The sequence below is a fragment of the Microcaecilia unicolor genome, chromosome 7 (genome assembly GCF_901765095.1).
Source record: "Microcaecilia unicolor chromosome 7, aMicUni1.1, whole genome shotgun sequence".
In the NCBI taxonomy this organism is placed as follows: Eukaryota; Metazoa; Chordata; class Amphibia; order Gymnophiona; family Siphonopidae; genus Microcaecilia; species Microcaecilia unicolor.
The window spans coordinates 308,474,725-308,492,745 of record NC_044037.1 but is presented as its reverse complement, the minus strand read 5'-3'; the positions used below and the strand labels follow the sequence as shown (position 1 = coordinate 308,492,745).

Here is an 18,021-nt window from a genome sequence, read left to right as displayed (position 1 = left end):
GCACATTGTGAAGAATAACCCAAATTATAGCTACACAAGGTTCCAGATTAGGAATTTGCACCCAAGAAAAGTATCTATGTGTCATCATGGAAAGTACACTGAAATCTTCTGCTCAGTGTGTGACAGCGACCAAGAAAGTAAACCGAATGTTAGGAATTATAAGGAAAGGAATACAGAATACGTCTATGCTGATGATGATATCCTTTTGGTTTCCTCACAGGACCTTACAACCAATACCTCTCCCATATTCATACCTGTCTCAACTCTGTCACAGATTGGCTATATTCTCACCAACTCATCTTAAACCCCAGAAAATCAATCGCATCTTGGATTACTGGATGACTGCTTTGCCTCTCACTTACACCATGGACCTTAGTTGATTCCTTTCAGTATCTAGGGATTTACCTGGACTATCAACTTTCTTTTCAGACTCAAGTCTCTGCCATTTCCAAATCATGTTTCCATGCCCTACGACTTATTTGTTCAATCTGTGCTTATTTAGACAAGTCAGCTTGTATCACGTTTCTGTATGCCTTAGTAGCAAGCAGATTACTTAATTCCATTTATGCCGGCCTTAACTCTAACATCATGAAACATCCTCAAATGATCCAAAATACCTCTACTTGGTTCAGTGGCATAGCCACAGGTGAGCACAGGCTCATCTACTTTAAACTCAGTGATATGGCTGGTAGGGATCCCCAAGCCCCACCTGCTGAAGACTCCCAGAATCTCTCCCTCCCCTCCCAGGTGATCGGGGTCTCTTATCCTCCCCAACCCCCTGGTACCTATTAAATCCTTCATTTCTTCACCAGCAGTGACTTATATCCACTGTTCATGCTGGCCCCGAGCTTTCCCTCTGTTCGCAGGAACAGGAAGTTACATACTAGGGAAGGCTTGGGGCCAGTGTGAGCAGCAGGTACGAGTCACTGCTCACAGCTGACAATGAACTAAAGGAGTTAAAAGGAAACGGGGGTTAGGGGGCTGCAGTTAAGAGACCTCTGCTTGCCTGGGGGGGGAATCAAAGATGGAGGAGGGTTCACCCAAAATGGGGGTAATCACTTGGGGGGAGGGGAACGAAAGATAGGGGGCTCAGGCCCACCCAAAATTAGGTGTCTGGCTACACCCTTGGTTATAAGCACAAGCAACCAGTTTGATCAAGTAGCCCCTCTATTTCACCCTTATCATTGGCTTCCCGTTCCCTTTAGAATACAACATAAAATTCTTAATTTCACAATGCTCTCCACACTGACTTAGTGCCCTACCTTGCATCAACCATTACACCCTATACTCCCAACGGATCCCTTCATTCTGCATCAGAACACCAACTCTCTATCTCCTCAGTCTTCCACTCCCAATCTGCATCAACCAGATGCATTGCCACTTTCTGGATTTCCTCTTCTCTCTGGAATGCTCGTCCCATCTCACTCCACAGTGAATTGTCCTTCCCAAAGTTCAAATCTATGTTAAAGATACACCTTTCTTCCCCCCCTGACATTCCTAGATCTTGCAGGTGAAATGCAGCAGCTCTGGTGACTGGGGTAGACCTCCAATCTAATCCTCTAATCTCCCACCCCCCTTACCAGTTGTCCTATTAAAATTTTGTAGTTCCTTTCCAGCTACTACAATTAATTGTAAACCACTGATTGATCGTTTGAAGGATGCTATATTAAGAAACTTAAAAAAAAAACATATATTATTATAATGCCTCTGTATTGCTGCATGATGTGACCTCACCTTGAGAACTATATACAGTTCTGGTTGTTGCATCTCAAAAAAGTAGAGGTCGACCAAATTTTGGTTTCGGTGCTGAAACCGGGCCAAAATTGGTATTTGGCCTTGTTTCGATTTGGTCGAAAATGCTAGTATGTTTTGGACTGAAACCGAAACTTTGTGCTTTGTCCCCGCAGCGCTCCTCTCCCCAAAAGGAGCAGGCTCTCCTTCTCCTCCTGCCTTACCCATACCATCTCTGCTGTCAAAATGGTTGCTGCGAGACTGCCACTAAGAGTCGCAGCACTCATTTTGAGACTGGAGCTGGAATGGGGAGGAGTGACTGGGGTTCGTGGCAGCCATTTTGAGATTACCCCTCATCTTTCACAATTGCATTTGGTTGCCTTTAGAAGCAAGGTTTCAATTTAAGATGGCCGTTCTAGTTTTTAAGGCATTGCATGGAGAACTCCCAGCTTATTTGATGGTTTGTTTTTCTTTTTTAAAATTAAAACATTTTAAGACCTAAAGAAATCAATATTCGTTAAGCTCTTCCTCAGTTCAAGGAGTTAAATGTAAGAGAATGTTGTAGCTTCTTTTGTATATCAGGTGGCATCATGTTGACATTTTCTCTCCCTTTTTGTTAAAAGGGCAGAAGACTATCAACAATTTAGCAAATGTTAGGATTTGGAGTTATGATTAAATTGCTTATTTGATATATTTTTGATACTGTAATTTCCTAAGAATGCTTCAGTTTCTATTTAATGTTACCCAAACTGAACTTTTGCGGGTTATAAGACCCTAGTGTAATGTAATGTAATTGGAGCCAGCATGGGCAGGAGTGACTGGGGATCCTGGAGGTGAACGCCATAAACCACTATTAAGGTGGACTTGGGAAAAGCACTGCTCATCTCTGGGAGTAGGTAGCATGGAATCTTGCTACCTTTGGGATTCTGCCAGGTACTTGTGACCCAAGTTGACTACTGTTAAAAACAAGATACTGGGCTATATGGGCCTAGTATGGCAAATCTTATTTTCTTATGTTCTCATGATAGGATTTCTTGTATTCAGCAGAGGTGTTAAATATCTTTCTCCTGAAATATTTTCTAAGTGCTGTATTTTGGTGAATTGAGTCAGTAGTTTGTCGATATGGACAGTTAATTTTAGTGCAAAATCCATAGGTATTTTTTTACTTATAAACCTTGAACTGTATTTCACAAAGAACATATGGGTAAACTAAACCCTTTGAAAACTACTACATGTTCAAACTAGCCATGCATCGTTGTGCTTGCTTTTAGCATTGGCAAAATTCTGAAAGAAAAAAATGCAAGTGGATATAAAACTTCAAATTTGTGTTCATTATTTCTAGAACCCATCCAAAACACACACCCAGGAATGCCTCTCCCCAATTAGGCTATAAGTGCACGTATTATGAAATGCTGCACATACACTCAGTCAAATTAAGGAAGGACAATTTGCCAAAGTAAATGGTTTTGAAGACTGCTTTCCTAAGTAAATCAAGTGAAACATTGAAATTTGTTAACACTCCTTGCGTACAAGGCCTGTTATTCTGACAAAGGAAGAAAAAAATTCATACTGTGTGCTTCTTAGCACCTTATGACCATTTAGGGACTTCCAAACAGCATTTTGGGAACCTGAGTTACTAAGCTGAAATATTATAGTGTATTCTCATGCTATTTTAACCAAAGAAAATTTACCATAGGATTTACTAAGCCGTAAACTTTCTATAGAAAAACGTAGCTTGTGAGATCTACCAAAAGCCATGCAATTCCATTTGCATAGTAATGAGCTGCTTTGCATATGAACATTTCTCATCATACAACTTGTGCTAATTGTGCACCAGAGTGTATAATGACTGAATGCACTGGTATCATTATGTACTTCAATAAAAAGAGTCCCCAATGATTTCTTATACTATTTTAATAGATATTGAGTCTCTAGAGGGATAAGGGCCGGCTGGGTGTAAACCTTCAAAAGGTACATGGATCTATGAAGTGGAATACTACCAAAGGTGGAAACCTCTTGAGAGAAAAGGACAAGCAAGAACCTTACCAGAATCTGAGGATCGTAGAATAATATTTTGGTTCTGTAGGAGCCAAGCAGGAAGACCACCCTTTTGGAAGAGAACAGAATAAAATATACAAATGTTGCAGATAGAGAAACAAGTCAATAAGGGAAACAAAATGCTTGTTTTTATTAATACTTAAAACTTGCTATACTGCCTTTTGCAAAAACCACCACAAAAGCAGTTTACAATGAAATCTAACTACAGATTAAGAATCCAGATTACAAGAAGAATTACAGATTATCAAACAAGAAACTCAAAACATAGATGGTATAAATGTGTCAGTTCTGCCCAGCCAGACGCAGTCCCGAGGCCACGTCAAAAAGGAGAAATTATGTCTTACCTAATAATTTTCTTTCCTTTAGTTCTACCAGACCAGAACAAGTGGGTTATACCCGTTGACCAACCGATACAGACAGAGCCTAAAGACTTGTGGGCTCTGCTCTATAAGGGCACTGTGCAGCCTTCAGCTGGAACGTGCACACCGTGAGCTCCGTCACCACCCTAATCTTCCCATAAATACATGTGTTGCCTTATTAGGACAGACCTAAGGTCCATCAAGCCCAATATCTTGTTTCAAACAGTGGCCAATCTAGGTCACAAGTACCTGGCAAGATCCCAAAACAGTACAATACATTTTATGCTGCTTATCCTATAAAAAAAGAACTGGATTTTCCCAAGTCCATTTTAATAATTGCTTATAGACTTTTCTTTTAGGAAAACCTTTTTTAAACCCCGCAAAACTGCTTTTACCACATTCTTTGGCAACGAATACCACAGTTTAATTACACGTCGAGTGAATAAATATTTTCTCTGATTTGTTTTAAATTTACTACTTTGTAGCTTCATTGCGTGCCCCCAAGTCCTAGCATTTTTGGAAAGAGTAAAAAAGCGATTCACGTCTACCTGTTCCACTCCACTCATTATTTTAGACCTCTCATATCTCCCCTCAGCTGTCTTTTCTCCAAGCTGAAAAGTCCAAGCCGTTTCAGCCTTTCCTCATAGGGAAGTTGTCCCATCCCCTTTATCATTTTCATCACCCTTCTCTGTACCTTTTCTAATTCCACTATCAGCCTTATTTTCGAAACTGATGGGCGCCCATATTTCGACCCAAATCGGGAGATGGGTGCCCATCTCGCAAAAGCGCCCAAATCGGTATAATCGAAAGCCGATTTTGGGCGTCTTCACCTGCACTCCTTCGTGGGAACGAACAAAGTTGACGGAGGCGTGTCCGAGGCGTGGTGAAGGCGAGACTGGGGCGTGTTTATCGGCCGAGGAGAGATGGGCGGCCTCGGCCGATAATCAAAAAAAAAGGCGTTTTTACCGCAAATTTGGGTCACTTTTTTTGGACCCTTTTTTTTTTCACGAACAAGTCCCAAAAAACTGCCCTAAATGACCAGATGACCACCGGAGGGAATCGGGGATGACCACCCCTGACTCCCCCAGTAGTCACTAACCCCCTCCCACCATACCCAGCTCCATGTATGCGGGTCCCTTGAGCAGTTGTTAGTGGGTGCAGTGGACTTCACCCAGGTGGACCCAGGCCCACCCCCCCTACCTGCTACACTTGTGGTGGTAAATGGGAGCGCTCCAAACCGCCCCAAAACCCACTGAACCCACATCTAGGTGCCCCCTTCAGCCATAAGTACTACTACTACTTAACATTTCTAGAGCGCTACTAGGGTTACGCAGCGCTGTACAAATTAACAAAGAAGGACGGTCCCTGCTCAAAGGAGCTTACAATCTAAAGGACGAAATGTCAAGTTGGTGCAGTCTAGATTTCCTGAGTAGAGGTATGGTGGTTAGGTGCCGAAAGCGACATTGAAGAGGTGGGCTTTGAGCAAGGAAGATGGGCAGGGAGGGGGCCTGGTGTATGGGCTCAGGGAGTTTGTGCCAAGCATGGGGTGAGGAGAGGCAGAAAGGGCGGAGCCTGGAGTTGGCAGTGGTGGAGAAGGGTACTGAAAGGAGGGATTTGTCGGGAGCGGAGGTTACGGGTAGGGAGATGAGGGTAGAGAGGTAAGGAGGGGCTGCAGATCGAGTGCATTTGTAGGTGAGTAGGAGAAGCTTGAACTGTATGCGGTACCTGATCGGAAGCCAGTGAAGTGACTTGAGGAGAGGGGTGATATGAGTATATCAGTCGAGGCGGAAGATAAGACGGGCAGCAGAGTTCTGGACGGACTGAAAGGGGGATAGATGGCTGAGTGGGAGGCCAGTGAGGAGTAGGTTGCAGTAGTCAAGGCGAGAGGTAATGAGAGAGTGGATGAGAGTTCGGGTGGTGTGCTCAGAGAGGAAAGGGTGAATTTTGCTAATGTTATAGAGGAAGAAGCGACAGGTCTTGGCTATCTGCTGGATACGCGCAGAGAAGGAGAGGGCGGATTCGAAGATGACACCGAGGTTGCAGGCAGATAAGACGGGGACGATGAGGGTGTTATCAACTGAGATAGAGAGTGGAGGGAGAGGAGAAGTGGGTTTGGGTGGGAAGACAATAAGTTCGGTCTTGGCCATGTTCAGTTTCAGGTGGCGGTTGGACATCCAGGCAGCAATGTCGGATACGCAGGCCGATACTTTGGCCTGGTTTTCCGCAGTGATGTCTGGTGTGGAGAGATAAAGCTGGGTGTCATCAGCATAAAGATGATAATGGAAACCATGCGATGAGATCAGGGAGCCCAGGGAGGAGGAGTAGATTGAAAAAAGAAGGGGTCCAATGACAGATCCCTGAGGAACTCCAACAGAGAGCGGGATAGAGGTGGAGGACGATCCATGACAGTGTACTCTGAAGGTACGATGGGAGAGATAAGAGGAGAACCAGGAGAGGACAGAGCCCTGGAACCCAAAAGAGGACAGTGTGTCAAGAAGTAAGTTGTGATTGACAGTGTCAAAAGCGGCGGAGAGGTCGAGGAGGGTGAGAATGGAGTAATGACCTTTGGATTTGGCAAGGAACAGGTCATTGCAGACTTCAGATAGTGCCGTTTCTGTTGAGTGAAGGGGGCGAAAGCCGGATTGAAGCGGATCGAGGATGGCATGAGAGGAGAGAAAATCAAGGCAACGGCTGTGAACGGTGCGTTCAAGTATCTTGGAGAGGAAGGGTAGGAGAGAAATGGGGCATTAGTTGGAGGGACAGGTAGGGTCAAGTGATGGTTTTTTGAGGAGTGGTGTGACTACAGCATGCTTGAAGGTGTCAGGGACAGTTGCCGTGGAGAGAGAGAGGTTGAGGATTTGGCAGATGGTGGGGGTGACAGTAGGAGAGATGGTGTTAAGTAAGTTGGTAGGGATGGGGTCAGAAGACCAGGTGGTGCACTTCGAGGAGGAAAGAAGATGGGCGGTTTCCTCTTCGGTGATATCAGGAAAAGAGGAGGAGGAGGCCTGGATTGGTTGGTTGAGGGAGTGGGTTATAGGGTGAAGAAGAGGAGATGGTTTGGTGGTGAATTCGAGGTTGATCTTCTGCACCTTGTCGCGGAAGTAGTCAGCCAGTGATTGAGGAGAGAGTGAAGGGGGGTGGAAGCGGAGGGCACTTTGAGGAGGGAGTTAAGGGTGGCGAAGAGACGACGAGGGTTAGAGGTGTAATAGTCCTGTTTGGCGAGGAATAGGGAGGACTGGAAGAAGGATAGCATGAATTTATAGTGAATGAAATCAGTATGGGTGCGAGATTTCCTCCAGAGGCGTTCAGCCGATCGGGCACAAGAGCGAAGGTATCGGGTGCAAGGGGTCAGCCAGGGCTGGGGATTAGTACGCCTTGTGGGACAGGAGATGGATGGTGCAAGGGTGTCCAGAGCAGAGGAGAGAGTGGCATTGTAAGTGGAGACAGCCTGGTCAACAGACTCGGAGGACATGATGGAAGGGAGGAGATTAGAGATACTAGAGGATAAGGTGGGAGGATCGACAGCCTGGAGATTCCTGGAAGTAGTGGTTAGTGTTGGGCAGGACTGAGGGGGAGGGTGATGAAGTGTGAAGGTGATGGTCAGAGAGAGGAAGAGCTGAGGCGCAGAAACTGGAGGGTGAGCAGGTAGAGGAGAGGACAAGGTCAAGACAGTGGCCAGATTGGTGAGTAGGGGTGGTGGAGCTCAGTTGGAGGTTGAAGGAGGTTAGAGTGAGGAACTGAGAAGCGTATGAGTTGGATAGGTTATCAGTGTGTATGTTAAAGTCTCCAAGAATGAGGGATGGGGATGAGGGCTCAAGAAAGACGGAGAGCCAGGCATCAAAGTCGGTAAGGAAGGAAGAGAGGGACTTATCAGGGGGGCGGTAAATGACTGCAACTCTGAGTGGCAGCGGGTAGAATAGACGGATGGAGTGAACTTCAAAGGACGAGAAGCAGTAAGACTGCGATAGGAGGAGAGGTTGAAAACTGCAGGAGGGCGAGAGTAGTAACCCGACGCCGCCACCGCTGCCAACTGGGCGGGGAGAATGGGAGAAAAGATAACCTCCATGACATAGGGCCGCGACTGAGGCAGAGTCATCAGGGGTGAGCCAGGTTTCAGTTAGGGCGAGCAGTTGAAGGGAACGGGAGATGAAGAGATCATGGGTGAAGGAAAGTTTGTTGCAGACCGAGCGGGCATTCCACAGGGCACATGAGAAGAGGAGGGAGGAGGGGGGAGGAGGGGAATAGAGATGAGATTGGAGACATCTCGGAAACGTTTGCAGGGATGAGACGAGGACGAGGACAGGTGTGGGGGACCTGGGTTGGGATTGATGTCTCCCGCGGATAGCAGGAGAAGGAGCAAGAGAGTGCGGAGGAGGGTGGGGGAGGTATGGTAGTGCTATGGTAATGGTGTAGAGTTGTGGGCAGTGGGTTTGGGGGGAATTTGGGGGGGCTCAGCACCCAAGGGAAGGGAGCTATGGACTTGGGAGGTCTATAACTTTTTTTTTACTTGTTACAAGTACCCCCTAGGGTGCCCGGTTGGTGTCCTGGCATGTGAGGGGGACCAGTGCACTACAAATCCTGGCCCCTCCCATGACCAAATGCCTTGGATTTGTTCGTTTTTGAGCTGGGCACCTTCGGTTTCCATTACGGCTGAAAAACAAAACCGCCCAGCTCAAATCCACACAAATCCGATGCATTAGCCTGGCATAAACCGTATTATCGAAAAAAAAGATGGACGCCCATTTTTTAAAAAAATACGGTCTGTCCCGCGCGGCCCTTCACGTACCCGTTCTCGGAGATAGACGCCCACGGAGATGGGCGTTCGCGTTCGATTATGCCCCTCTATATCTTTTTTGAGATGCTGTGACCAGAATTGCACACAGTATTCAAGGTGTGGTTGCACCATGGAGCAATACAAAGGCATTATAACGTCCTCATTTTTGTTTTCCATTCCTTTCCTAATAATACCTATTTGCTTTCTTAGCCGCAGCAACACACTGAGCAGAAGGTTTCAACGTATCATCAACGATGACACCTAGATCCTTTTCCTGGTCGGTGAATCCTAATGTGGAAACTTCCATCAGGTAGCTTTAGTTCAGGTTCCTCTTTCCCACATGCATCACTTTGCACTTGCTCAAATTAAAACATCATCTGCCATTTGGATGCCCAGTCTCATAAGGTCCTCTTGTAATTTTTCACAATACTCTTGCGATTTATCAACTTTGAATAACTTTGTGTCGTTAGCAAATTTTATTACCTCACTAGTTACTCCCATATCTAGATCATTTATAAATATGTTAAAAAGCAGTGGTCCCAGCACAGACCCCTGTAAAACCCCACTATCTACCCTTCTCTATTGAGAATACTGACCATTTAACCCTACTCTCTATTTTCTATCTTTTAACCAGTTTTTAATCCACAATAGGACTACCTCCTATCCCAAGACTCTCCAATTTCCTCTGGCCACAAGAAATCACATTTTCATTTCACACAGGTCTCTTGTTCTCAATCTAACCTCCTTGGGCTCCACCATGCCCCATGGCCCGCCCCCACTTCAAAACCGCAGCCAGCCCATCCCCCTCCCACCCAAAGTTGCAACTCCTTCCCAGCAGTTCTTTTTCCTTTTAGTGCTCAGAACCGCAGCAGAAAGGACCTCCCTCCTCTAAGGCAGCACAGGGGCTGCCAGACTAGAGGTGGGACTTCTCTATAATGTCCTTTATAATGCCTCCTCTATGTATCTCTCTGTTTCCCTCAGATTCTCCAAGTTTGCTACTCTAGCCTCAAGAGAGTGGACTTGTTCTCCGAGAGCTAGGAGCTCTTTGCACTGAGCACACACATAGCACCTCTCACCAATTGGGAGATAATCATACATGTGACACTCAGTGCAAAAGACTGGATAGCACCCCTCTCGCTGCTGGACTACTGTCTGCATCTTAGTATTATAGAGTTGTTTAATCAAACTTCTTAAGGTACTAGGGATATCAGATGAATATAAAGAGCCTTAAGATTATATGGTGTAATCTGTAATTTACTTAGTGTTTGCTTCTCAGAAACAAATTAAATGTAAATTAAAACTCTGAGAACGCTCCTCTTGTTGTCCTAATTAGCATAATTGACTATAAATGAATAATTATATATTTTTTTCCCCTTTGAAATTGTTAGAATTTATCTCATCTAAAGAAAATGTTAAGTCGCCAACTGTGTTGCTTCCCTAATTACAGTGCTGTTAACGTCGGCTGTAGACATTCATAGCCCCTCCCGTTTTATTTTTGATTAATTATATAGATTTAAATTTCCTAGTGTCTTGATCCACTTATTGGGGACAAATGTAAACTATTTTTTCCAGTATAATTTAACCTGTTTAGGTTATTGTAATTTGATTACCTTTATTTTATTGCTGATATTTCAAGTTTATATTATTGGATGTAAACAAAAAATTATAAATAAAGAAATTAAAATAAATGAAGAGTTGAGCTAGGGGTGGGAGCTGGGGAGGGTGGGTGGGAATGAGGACTGAACTAGGCCCTGCTGCGCCTTCTATAGTCTTATCTGTTAATGCTGTGGCAGATAATTCATGTTTTAAAACTATGAGGAAAAGGATATGGAGACTAGCTAATAAAGTTTCCTTCTTCTTTTTTACTTTTAAATTCTAACTGTGTTTATCAATATCCTACAATTCCTCTTTTAAACCCAACCTTTAAGTTACCAAGCACAGAGCAAAATAATGTCACTTACCAAGAGAAATATCCTATTCTCTCAGAGCGTCTCAGAAAGAAAGTTAAGTTCTCAGGCTCACTCCTGAAGTCTGATATCAATCCGCTTACAGAGACCAATTAGGTCATCCACAGAAGGGGGAAGATCTCACCCTGCTAGTTCATCCTTAATGGACGGAGCTAATCTGTGCCAAAACACTGCTACCAGACTTTCGTTGTTCCACTGTACTTCAGAGGCCAACATGTGGAACTGAATGGCATAACTCCCCAGGGTCTGAGTCCCCTGCGTGAGACACAGCAGCTCCGCAGCTGCTGAAGAATCCTTCCCAGGTTCAGCAAACATCCAACGGAATTCTTCTAAAAAAGCATGGAGACTGTTGAGCGCTGGGTCATCAGCTCCCACAGTGGGGAGGCCCAGGCAAGTGCTTGGCCCATCAGTAGAGAGATAATGAAAGCCACTCTCGCTCGATCCGTCGGAAAGTCTCTTGCCTAAAGTTAAAAGATTATTGATTGATTGTTCATTGATTAATGAACCCTCTACAAGTCTTTGGCTTGCCATTGTACCTAGGCGGGGGAGCCACACGGATACCAGAGGGGGCAGTGAATCCTACCGGATTGTCAGATTCTGGAACAGTAGCAGTGGCCCCTTGGGGAACTGTTGGTTGCTGTAGCCGGTTCATACAAGCAGGTAGGTTCTGGATAGAACCAGACATTTGCTAGAGCTGCAGAGCCAACTGCTAAAGCAGCCACAGGGCAAGTGACTTGTCCAAACTCATGGCCTTGCAATTTCTCATGTTTTAGGATGAGTGAGCCCCTGGAACGCTGTGGAACCACGGTGGAACAGAAGTGGGTGAGACCCTGAAGTAGGGACTGCTCCAGTAAAGGCGTAGAGGGAAGCAGAAAGCTGTACCCAGAACTGGAAGCTGAAGTTGTGCTTGAAGCCAAAGCTGTGCTGGAGCTGAAACCAGAACTGGAAGCAGGAGTTGTGCTAGAAGACGGAGTTGTGTTGGAAGCTGAGGCTGTGCTGGAGTGGGAACCAGGGTTGGAAGCAGGAGCTGCGCTGGAACTGGAACCAGGACTGAAGGCAGGAGCTGTACTGGATCTGGAACCAGAACTGGAAGCCGGGGCTGGAACCTGGACTGGAAGCCGGAGCTGTGCTGGAGCCAGAACCAGGACTGGAGGCAGAAACCAAGGCTGGAAGTTGAAGCTTGTGTGGGAAGCTAGAACCAGGGCTGAAAGCAGATGCTGTGCAAGACACTGGAACCAGGACGACCTGTTGCAAGGCAAAAGAAGCAGAGAGCAGTAACTGCAGAAGGCGTCCCAGGGCGATGTCAGCATGAGGTGGACCCGAGCAGCGTCAACCCAAATCCAGCCTCCCCCAAAATGAGCATGCACAGCAGTCAGAAGGCCAGTGGAGGGAGCAGAATGTAAGGCAGTGGGGCGCATCACACGGGACCCAATGCGGAGGTAAGGGACCGTGGGGTCGACCGTGACACAGATCTTCTAAATCTGTTTGTCAACTTCCAGGCACCGTTGGAGAATGCAATGTACATCCAACAACCTCAAAAGATCCAAATTCATGACTATACTTTTCTCTTGTAAAAGAAGGAAGCCTAGGTGTCTGGTTCATATGAAACAAAGAAATTACCTTAGGTAGGAAGGAAGAAACCTTCCTAATAGAACTCCCTACCTCCTCCATAAACCAGAGGAAGGAATCTCTGAAGGATAAAGCTTGTAATTCTGATATTCTGCATGCTGAGGAAATGCCAGTAAAAACAGCATCTTACAGGTGAGGTCTTTCAAGGTGGCCTTCCCTCTTGGGATGAAAGGAAGGCCCAAGGATCTGAACACCAGATTCAAATTCCTCTCTGAAAATGAACTGCAGACTGGAGGACATGTGTGGGATACTCCTCTGATGAAACAGACCACATCCAAATGAACGGCAACTGAAGAACATTCTATGTGGCCTCGATAACAAGACAAGGCTGCCACTTGTATTTTCAAGGAACCTACCACCAAACCTTATAGTGACCTTCTTACAGAAATACCAATATATGTGCAATAGAAGCAGATGGGGGAAAATCTTACCACCAGCACACCAAGACTCAAAGGTCCTCCAGACTCTCGCATATGCTGTCGATGTGTACTGAATCCTAGCCTGCAGCAAGGTAGAAATGATCTCCTTACGCCTCATTCTTGTTGAATGTATAAAACCCGTTCTATCAATATATGTAGTTCCTTTCATTTTTAAGCTGTTCTAACTTTAGATTGTAAACCACATAGATCTGCAAGTCAGTTGAGCGGTATAGGAAGTTTAATAAACTATAAACTCAACCAAGACCTTATAAGAACAAAAGGGTGCCTGATCTTCCAGTAGTGCTGGCCCTTGACACAAAAGGTCCTCTTCTGGGAAAAGCAAATTGAATGATATACCCATAAACCAAACAGATCTGCAAACTAAGGTCTTCTTGGCCAGCCTGGAGTATCTTCCAAATTACCCTACCTATAAATGGAAGAGGCGGAAAGAAGTACAGAAGTGTCTGTGATGGCCAGGCCTGCATATGGCCTTTATCTGCCGTCATGTTTCTCTGTTTCAGACCTTTGGATCCTAGTTCCTTCCTTCAACTGCAGAGTCATGGAACTTTGATATTCTTTTTTTGTTGCCATTAGATCCATCAATGGCATGCCCCATAGCTATGTTATCAGCTGAAAAATTTCTTGGGACAATTCCTGCTAACCCAGATTGAGAGTGTGTGTCTGCTGAGAAAATCCACCTGGAAGATATGGACCCCAGCAAGAGGCAAAGAAGATTCTTCTCTTCTCAATCCAACAAAAGAGTCACCACCTTGGCCACAAGCACACTCTTGGTGCTTCCCTGACTGTGTCTATAAGCTAAGAAAGGATTGAAGCACTGAACAAACTGTCCCAAGCTCCAGACAGTTGATCAACCAGGACACTTCCTGATGAGTCCAAAGACCTTGTGCCACCTGGTTTTTACAGTGAGCTCCCCAACCATACTGTTATCCATCGTCACCAGCAGCCAGTCCAGAAGATAGCGGCTCATCCCTCAACAAACACTGGTGTCCTGAAGCCACCAGTTCATACTGTGTTTTGCTTGAATCATCCATAGCAGGTGAACATAGTAATCCTGCATCGTTAGTGACCAATGAGAGAGAAGAGCATATTGCAAAGGTCTCATGTGTGCCCATACATAAGGCACAAAGTCTATCTTAGCTGCCATTGATCCCAGGACCTGCATGTAGTCCCATGCTCAAGGAACATCTGAGAATCAGCTAAACTTGAGACTGCAATGCACCTATGTTGAGGAAGAAATACTATCCCTAATTTGGTGCTGAACCTTGCCCCCAAGTATTTGAGATCCTGTGTGGGCACCAATGTGCTCTTGACGAAACTGACAATCCCACCCAGGCACCTCAAAAGCTGCAAGACCCTGGTAGTGACTTCCTTACTTTCTTGCTACATGGTGGCCCAGATAAGAGTGATCCCTGATCCCTTCTTGATATAAGTATGCAATCATCACCATCAACACTTCAGAAAAGGTCTTGAGCACTGTGGCGAGGCCTAAGGGCATAGCACAGAACTGGAAATGACTGCCCAGTATTACAAATCTCAAAAATCTGATGCCAAATTGAAGTATTAAAATGTGCTTCTTTTAGTTCCAAGGATTTTAAGAACTCCCCCAGCAGAACTACTGCTATCACAGATCTCAAGGTCTCCATTCTGAAGTGAGTAACCTTCAGAGTACTATTGATTTATTCATTCATTTAGCTCGCTCTACTAATAACGCCCAGAATGGTTTACAAATATTATATTCATAATCAGATTACAAAAAATAATACAAATTAATACATAGATCAAAATCTCAGACATACAAACAATATATAAAATCATAAAATATTGTGAATTCCATCCCATGCAGCAAACGGAAATGTACCTATACAAATAAAAAATAAAAAAAAAACAGCCTATCCAAGGCTAAACAGGTATTTACCCCCTCTATCCTTTTTTTGGTGTGAAAATCATTTAAGTTTTTCTTTGAGTGGACATTCTCTATACTTTTATTCCGTCCTTTTGTTATATGAGGACTACCTGTGTTTATATTATGCCCTTTTGAATTCTGTCATTGTTTTTGTTCCCATCATCACCCACCAAAGACCCTGACGGAGCCCTGCTGGGCAAAACACAGCCTGTGTCGGGCAGTATACTCTATGTACTATTTTTATTAATAAAGCTTGTTTACATTTTCCATTGATCTGCTTCGTTGTTTTCTATTTTCTAACTTTGGATTAATGACAGAACCTAGACTTCACCTCCATAAAAGATGACTGATTAAATGATGCTATCAAAATAATTTTAATAATAGTTTTACTAAGGGATTAAAACTTGTAAAGGTTTTACTGACTGCAAATAAAGTTCTTAAAGCCTTTTCTTTTGGTGTTCCTACTTCTCTCTCACATCCTGGTCCCTACTTTTCTCTCATTTTCTGCTTCTTTCTTTTCTGTTTCTCTTATGCTACACTTTCCTTTCATCCTCTTCCTCTTCTCCTTCCCTTCCTTCTCCAGCTTCCTGTTATCTTCCTCACACATCTTTCCCATTAATTTCCTCTAATCCTCATCTCTCTAAATTCTCCTCCTCATTAGTTGTGCCTCTCCAGTCTCTCTCCAAATTCAGCGTGAGCCCTCCTGCCTGATCCATGATCTATCCCGTTGCATTTTCTCTGTTATTGATTTCTGCTCCCTGACTCTCGTGTCAGCTGTGGTGCAACTGAAATTTCTGCAGTGGTTGCTGCCCATCTCCTAGCCATACTTACCATATCCCATTCAGCACAGATGTAAGGCCCTGGCCGCAGAATGACTAGAAGACCAACATCTGCAGCCAGATCCAGAAAGATCTCGATGTTCCTGTCTCCTTCAAAGTTATAAACACCAGGCTGGGGCTCATGGTAATTCCAAGGCACATAGCTGATAAAAAAGAAAGATATGGCATTTCACACTGTTCTATCTTTTTCACACACAATAGGACAGCACAATCCCAGTATTTATTTTATTTTAAAACAATATATCACAAAGATCAACACGTGTAACTGCACAATCTTTAATATATATAGGAATGTCTTATAATGTCTTTTGCTTTAATACAACCATGTACTTCACCACCATGTAATCCAAAACCCTCTGTAAAACCAAATGTATATTCTCTTCTATTTCCAGTATCCATGACGAATTGTAAGCCACATTGAGCCTGCAAAGAGGTGGGATAATGTGGGATACAAATGCAATAAATAAACAAATCACTAACGATTCTAGGTGATATAAGGTCTCCTATTTTCTAGGGTTATTAACTCAACCCCCATGATAGCTTCCCATTAGGCATCTCTTTTATTATTATTTCTGCATTTATACTGTGCCCTAGACCAGGGTACTCTACAGCAAATGATATACAACTAAGCAGGCTTCCTGAGATAATGAGTGATAACAAAAGTTTCCTAAGTCAGACCCTGATCCCAGGACTTTTGGTTCCTGTCCATTCTTCTAACCAATAGGCACTGACTCTCCCCCACTGCACAGGGAAACCATGCTGCTTCTGTAATAGTATGGCTTGGATCAGATGGACATTCACTTACACCTGGATAGCATTCAGTCCTGTCATGTACATCTTGAGCAGGCGGTCCTTCCAGTACTCTGGAGGCACACGGAAATAATGAATACTCCCAGACACATAGCGGAAACATTGTCCATCCTTCCGAAAACAGTTATTGTTAAAATCGATTTCAAATGTTTTCTCGGAGGCCTGGAAACAAGAGATTAAATTCTTTCAGCATATCTTGAACAGTTTGAATAGAACGAAAAAAAACCCATTTCATCTAGTGAATTAACATTTCTTCAATCGTATCTACTCAGTGCTGTAGCATTTCTCATATATTTATGAAAATAATGTATCTTCTCCTAAATGTAGCCCACACTATCTCACCAAGAATATATCTCAGGACCTGACCAAAAAACAAAGCTACCGACTTGTAGCTGTGTTCTCCAAGGACTGCAGGACATAAATCTTTACACACGAATGATGTTACCAATTAAGCCCAGTGCAGGAACCTTATTCCAGCTTAGAAGCTGTAGCGGAGAGACTAAATGAATTCTTTGCTTCGGTCTTCACCGAGGAAGATTTGGGTGGGATACCGGTGCCAGAAATGGTATTCGAAGCTGACAAGTCGGAGAAACTTAATGAATTCTCTGTAAACCTGGAGGATGTAATGTGGCAGTTCTACAAACAGAAGAGTAGAAGATCTCCTGGATCGGATGGTATTCATCCCAGAGTACTGATATAACTGAAAAATTAGCTTGCGGAGCTGTGTATGAACAGCTTGAAAAGCTAAAGGTGGACAAAGCCGTGGGACTGGACAGGATCCACCCCAGGATATTGAAGGAGCTCAGAGAGGTTCTGGCGGGTCCTCTTAAAGATTTGTTTAATAAATCCTTGGAGATGGGAGAGGTTCTGTGGGATTGGAGAATGGCAGATGCGGTCCCTCTTCACAAAAGTGGTGATAGGGAAGAAGCTGGAAGCTACAGTCCGGTAAGCCTCACTTCGGTTATTGGAAAAGTAATGGAAGCGATGCTGAAGGAAAGGATAGTGAATTTCCTGGAAGCCAATAAGTTGCAAGATCCGAGACAACATAGTTTTACCAAAGGTAAATCGTGCCAAACGAATCTCATTGAATTCTTTGACTGGGTGACCGGAGAATTGAATCAGGGACATGCTATAGATGTAATCTACTTAGATTTCAGCAAAGCTTTTGACACGGTTCCCCGAAGGAGGCTCTTGAAAAAACTTAACGGGCTGAAGATAGGACCCATCGTGGTGAACTGGATTAGGAACTGGTTAACGGACAGACGCCAGAGGGTGGTAGTTAATGGAATTCGCTCGGATGAGGGAAAGGTGAATAGTGGAGTGCCTCAGGGATCAGTGCTGGGGCCGATTCTGTTTAATATATTTGTGAGTGACATTGCCGAAGGGTTAGAAGTTAAAGTTTGCCTTTTTGCGGATGATACTAAGATTTGTAACAGAGTGGACACCCCGGAGGGAGTGGAAAACATAAAAAAGGATCTGCAGAAGCTAGAAGAATGGTCTAACGTTTGGCA

The 18,021-nt window shown here is 44.4% G+C and overlaps 1 protein-coding gene across 2 annotated transcripts in view; it reads right to left on the bottom strand.

Annotated features, from left to right (window-relative positions):
• Window positions 1-18,021, bottom strand: part of GLB1L (galactosidase beta 1 like) — a 194,939-nt gene that overhangs the window by 126,069 nt on the left and 50,849 nt on the right. For both annotated transcript variants that reach the window (XM_030208753.1, XM_030208752.1), the window contains exons 5-7: window positions 16,506-16,672; window positions 15,693-15,843; window positions 3,778-3,838 (exon numbers count right to left, since the gene is read on the bottom strand). In XM_030208753.1, the coding sequence (XP_030064613.1) occupies window positions 3,778-3,838; window positions 15,693-15,843; window positions 16,506-16,672 (379 nt within the window). The remainder of the gene's footprint in view (window positions 1-3,777; window positions 3,839-15,692; window positions 15,844-16,505; window positions 16,673-18,021) is intronic.